This window comes from Trematomus bernacchii, unplaced genomic scaffold, assembly GCF_902827165.1.
Source record: "Trematomus bernacchii unplaced genomic scaffold, fTreBer1.1, whole genome shotgun sequence".
In the NCBI taxonomy this organism is placed as follows: Eukaryota; Metazoa; Chordata; class Actinopteri; order Perciformes; family Nototheniidae; genus Trematomus; species Trematomus bernacchii.
This window is the reverse complement of record NW_022987910.1, coordinates 80,368-86,367: the sequence shown is the minus strand read 5'-3', so window position 1 is coordinate 86,367 and position 6,000 is coordinate 80,368. Positions and strand designations below refer to the sequence as shown.

The 6,000-nt window shown below is 44.9% G+C and overlaps 1 protein-coding gene across 1 annotated transcript in view; it reads left to right on the top strand.

Annotated features, from left to right (window-relative positions):
* Positions 1-337: 337 nt before the first annotated feature.
* dpf1 (D4, zinc and double PHD fingers family 1) overlaps positions 338-6,000 on the top strand; it is a 41,764-nt gene continuing 36,101 nt past the window's right edge. The window contains exon 1 of the mRNA XM_034114983.1: positions 338-450. Coding sequence (XP_033970874.1) covers positions 338-450 — 113 coding nt within the window. The remainder of the gene's footprint in view (positions 451-6,000) is intronic.

Here is a 6,000-nt window from a genome sequence, read left to right as displayed (position 1 = left end):
GTGCAACCTCACCCACCATCACCATCCAGACAAGGCAACAATGCAGGAGAGAATCTGGCATCCTCAGACTGACAGACAGCCCTGCAACCCAACCTTGACATAACTGTAGACGTTTTTTTATTTTTTTTAAATAAATTCGGAACTGGGGGATGGCTTTGCACTTACAAGTCCGAGGCGGGACTGTGGTCCACTTAAGCCGCTATCCCCGCTGGTAAATGTAGTGCAACCCCCCTCAGCATGTTCCATGTTGACATGAGTAAAAACTACACTTCCCCAAAGCTGTCACACAGCGCTCCCGCCTCCCATTGGCTGCTCTCTCCAGCCGCAGCCCCAGAGAATGAATGAAATTGAAATAGCTGCTACATTACATGTACAATACCGGGCTCTGCAGTGTTGCATTCTATCATACTATATCAAAATGGCCACAGCGGTACAGAACCCTCTCAAATCGTAAGTACAACACATTTTCTCAGCGTTTGGGCTTTTGTTTATTTGTGCATGCTGTCAGTGCAATTTTAGAGCCCTTTAATTCCTAGATATTTTTCAGCACGATTACCATCAGATCTATAAATGCAATGCATACAGCAAAGAGATATTTTCAACGGTGGCGAACCAGCCCTAAAGAAAAGTTACATTTGAAGCTGACGGGGGGTTTCTGTTTTTTGGCACCATGGGGTTATTGTGAGCTACGCTGCAATTCATACAATAATTTCCATGAGCGAACAGCAGCGTGTGTACAGGGATATGGAGGAATGCTGGAGGTAGATTTGGGTGACCCGGTGTGTCCCTTGCCACTGTAGCCAGCCAAGATCGCGGTCAAAGCCAGGCTGGAGAGGGAGGCTGACCGGGAGCTTAGCTGGCTTTACCGTACCTGTGTGCACATTTTTGGGCACAGAGGGGGTAAACAGGTAGGCAGAATGGAGATCACTACCCGGTTTTTTGGGCTTCAGCGTTACCTTTACTGCCGGACCTCTCGGCAATAGGCTACATAAGCCGAGGTAAATACGCTGTTGTACGGCTGCAACTCCGAGACTCGCATTCATCTTTAGCGCCTATAATAAAGCCTATAATAACATCTAGCGTTTTACACGTGCATCTTAACCGGCATTTCATTCCACTGATGGGTCTTTAGCCGGGAGGATTTTCCGTGAAGTTTCCGATGTGCTCCCCTTTGTGGGTTTTTTGGGGGTCTTTTTTTTGTTTTTCTGAGACTGGTTTCAGCGGAATGCAGACGCCTCCTGCCCGCCTGGGCTCCCGGCCAAAAACGTAGCTGATGTGCGTCTGTCAACGGGTACTTAAAAAATTGTACCTGTCCTAAAAAATCCCACAACAATAGCTCTAATATAAACATACAACTGAGGAGTGTTTGAGCACACAGCAGATATAGCTTATGCAGTTTGAAACAAAGAAAAGTCGTATATGCAGAAGCAGGGGCTCACATCGGATGCTGCACAGGTTTCACCTGAGCATGGCTATGGGATAAAGACTGCCTGCCAGTGCCTGCCTGCCTGTCTGTCTGTCTGTCTGTCTGTCTGTCTGTCTGTCTGTCTGTCTGTCTGTCTGTCTGTCTGTCTGTCTGTCTCTCTCAGCCTCTCTGAGATGCAGACACAGGCGACATTCTGTGCAATTCCATGAACGACTGCCTTGTACGTGCCTGTTTTGAAGAGCACTTCAGCAGAGAGCGAACTGGAATTGGGCAACTGGGTGCTGCCATGATTGAATGTGATGGTATTTCGCCAGATGTATTTCACTCAAAGTACATACCTCAATTATAGTAAATTAAATATGAAAGATGAATAATTCCAATGTTTAATTATGTTGTAATCAGCTGGTATCCACTTATGTGATGATGGGACGGGAATGGACAGGTGGACTGCATGGAGGCAGTAATGTGGGACCTATGAGCTCCGAGCTTCCTCTCCCCTCCTTTCTAATATGGGATGCTCAGAGAAAGTGTGGACAGATTGCTCCCAGAGGCCCCCACTGACACCATGTAAAGGGGATTACATTGAATGATTTGCATGGAATATATACCAATGTGGTACCAGGATGAGGTTGGTGTCAGAAAGAGAATAGGAAAGAGTGAAAGTAGAAAGACTGACTAATAAACAAAGTTTCAGTTTTCATTGATTGTCTTATAAATTGATTTTAAACCCACAGAAAAGAGGAATAATAAGCTAGAGATCAAAGCAGCAAAGTTGTCAGGCAGCTGTAGACCTGCAGGGATGCTGGCACACTGCTCCACTACAGCATTTGTCTCTATGTGCAATAATAAAGCTGAATGTATTTATAACACAAGGCCACAGCAATCAACACTGCCTTAACACCTCTCCGACTGTATAAATGCCATCGTTACGCAGTATGGGTTTAACTGCGTTCCAGTTACCACACTGCGATCAGCTTTTAAACAAGCCCTAGTAATTAACATGTCTACAAACAAACTTGCTATTAAGAGTCTTATAAATGAAAGGCTTATCCAGCAAAATGGGGAAAACAACTAGCAACATTTGGTTCAATGTCAGTACTAACGGGGTGGCTGGCTGTGGGCCGGAGACCATGCCATGTTGTGTCCCTAAATGTCCTTAAACTTTGTTGAATCTCTGGAATAATTAATTCAGTGGATGTAAATTCTGCAGGAAGTGTTCATCCATGTGTGAATGAAGTATGCATGCAGGGGTAGCCATGTGTGTGTGTGTGGAAGTACAGTGGAGGGTTCATTTGTGTGTGAAGGCAAATCAGTGGAGGAGAGCAGCTCCAATATACTGGGCATTTCCCCACCAGCCCCCTCTCTGTCTATCTCTCTGCTGGATTAGAGACTCTTTTAATCTCCCTTTCTCTCCTCTTCCTCTCCATCTCTCTGCCTCTCGTTCCCTCCCTGTCCTCTTATCACCCCTGCTACCCCCTTCCTTCCACGTCCCCTTCCTCCTTCTTCATCACTCTCTTTCCATCCATCACTCTTTTTTCGGCCATCTCCCTTTTGTTCAGCCATTTCCCCTCTCTCTGTCTTGCTGGCTCTCTCTTTTCCATTTTCATTCTTTTTCGGCCTCAAACCATCTGATTCCTCCAAGTCGCTTCCCCTCCACCCCCACCCGCCACCATGGTGCTTTACATTGTGAACCAAGGCATGTCACTATGTTAATATTCAGCAAAAAGGACTGAAGGAAAATTCTTTCAGCATTTTGTCGGATCCCTTTAAATCTTACTGGCTTCCTTTTTGGAGTTCCTTTAGAGGGATTTACAGTGGATTTGGACTATCTACTCGCAAAAAGTGTTTATAGTCCAATGTTTATACCCAATTCAACAATCTTTTCGTATCACTGTGTTATGTTGGTCAGAATGAAATACATTTAGCAGTAGAACATTGATTTTACAGCAATCATTGCAGTGTCACAGGTGTCCAAAACTAACAAATGATATTTCAGCAATATTGCTTCTTTGTGCTGGTTAGAGGGGGAGATGCAGATAATAGTGTGTGGGGTATTGGCTGTGTTTGTGGCAGGGCCTATGTAATATTATTTCTGCCCTGCCTGACTGAGCCGAGCTAAATGAGTTCCATGTAATAACCGGCTCTGTGTACAAACAGCCCCGCGTGATGACTGAAACCACAGCCTGAGCATCCATTTCTAGATCTTTCTTTCTCTTTCAATCTCTCCCTTTCATTCCCTCACTTGCTCATTTGTGCGGTATCACCCGTGTGGATGGAGACACACACACTCACATACATGCACACACACATACACACACACACAAAATGGGAAACACACACACAGTTGCAATCTCTCATTCCCTTTCTTGCTCTCAGTTTTTTCTACATTCGTATAGGAGTAAGCCTGAGGTCTGATGTTTTTAAGGGTATTTCTTTTTCAGAGTTATTCCTTTCATCATCCCCTTATTTAGACTTTCTATCTGTTTGACTTTGTGTTTTTTACACAGGATAGGGAGAGACTAAGAGATACAGATAGAAAGAGAGAGACATAGATAAGTATTTTTAGCTCTATGACCTATTTCTCCAGTGCTACCTAACTGACTGTCAGTCAGCTTCACTGCTTTGGGACCCTGTGTGATTTCCAGCCAGGCAATTTGGAATTTGTAGTTTTGTCTTGTTGCAATTTGTAGGCTAAATGCAGAAGGTGTGGTGTGAGGAGGAGATCATTATTCAGGCCAAATCTCTCTTCTCTTCTCTTCTCTCCTCTCATCTCATCTCCTCTCCTCTCCTCTCCTCTCCTTTCCTCTCATCAGCATTATTTCTTCTCTCTTGTCATTCCCAATTTATATTATTCCCAGCCTGTGCGTGTCCAGTGGATCCCTATCAGGAGTTGTTGAGGGTGGAGTCAACACAAACCAATGGCTGCTATACCCACTGCAGCACTTTAATAAGGATACAGACTCATGGGGGGGGGGCTACGAAAACACACACAAAAACGCACACACACATGCACACCAAGATACAGAGGTAGGGAATCCATCGCCATAATAAGAGGCCAAGTGCAGTGGTGATAAATCTCACCTGAAGGAGCTGTTCAGAGGCAGATTGCCTTACCCTGATGTAGTGCCCTCAATACACCACAGCTAGCTACAGGCTATATGTCCACACAGATTATAGAGAATGCATGCAAACACATATACAAATGCTCAGCATGCAGAAATAGATATGCACGACTGAGAATGTGCATGCATATGTGGACTGAAACACGCAAATCCACGACCGGGAAAGGTGCACAGAGACAGGGTCCATGATTCACAGTTTTATAGTGACTCCAAGAGAACCACACCCAGTGGACAACCAGGGAGATACACACAGGAAATGAAATGCAACTCTTCATTAAAATCACACAAAGCAGGTAACACAAACCTCTGACAAAAATGACATGATCTGGTCCGTGGCTCTGTCTCTGACTACCTTTTTGTCTGTCAAATCTCTCGTCATGTTTAAATATGCAAACAGTCAGTTGCAGACACACACACACACACACACACACACACACACACACACACACACACACACACACACACACACACACACACACACACACACACACACACACACACACACACACACACACACACACACACACACACACACACACATGCAGTGCTGTGACAGCAATTTGAGCAGACTGACGTTTTCCAGCTGGTAGTGTGGCAGACGTCCACTTGCACATACACTGCCACACACACATTTACACACCCACTGTCACTTTTAAACCAAGTGTGTGGCCTCTTTGTCTTTGTGACTGACATGCACTCTGTCAATGCACACACACACACACACACACACACACACACACACACACACACACACACACACACACACACACACACACACACACACACACACACACACACACACACACACACACACACACACACACACACACACACACACATATCCTAATGTTTAATTTCCTATATTTTGGTAGAACTACATTTTTTAGACAGCTCTTCTTCCTACTGCATTAGTTTGTATGTGTGTGTATGTGCATGTGCAATCTTAAATATATTTTTGTACTTCAGCTTACATATATTAATATATATCTCCTTGCACTGCAGCCAAGCAATCTTCAGAAGAACAGGAAAATGTGTTCACGCGCACATGCACACACACAGATTGGGAGAAGAGAGAAAAAAGACAAATCTTTTCTCTGAGTGAGAGAGTGAGAGAGTGAGAGAGAGAGGACGAGAAGAAATTGAATTGAGGGTGGTGAGGATGGGGGGAGGTGGAGAGGGAGGAGGGGTGAATTGGTAAGGGTTATATTGCATAGTTTAATCTGTTGAGTTCAGCCATGGAGGCTGGATTGGGGGGAGGGGAGAAACAGTACAGTAGTAGGCCGCCTGATATTAGTTCTCTACCACACACACACACACACACACACACACACACACACACACACACACACACACACACACACACACACACACACACACACACACACACACACACACACACACAGCTCTGTCAGCCAGACAGCATCAATGTGTGTGAGAGTAACTGCACAGATG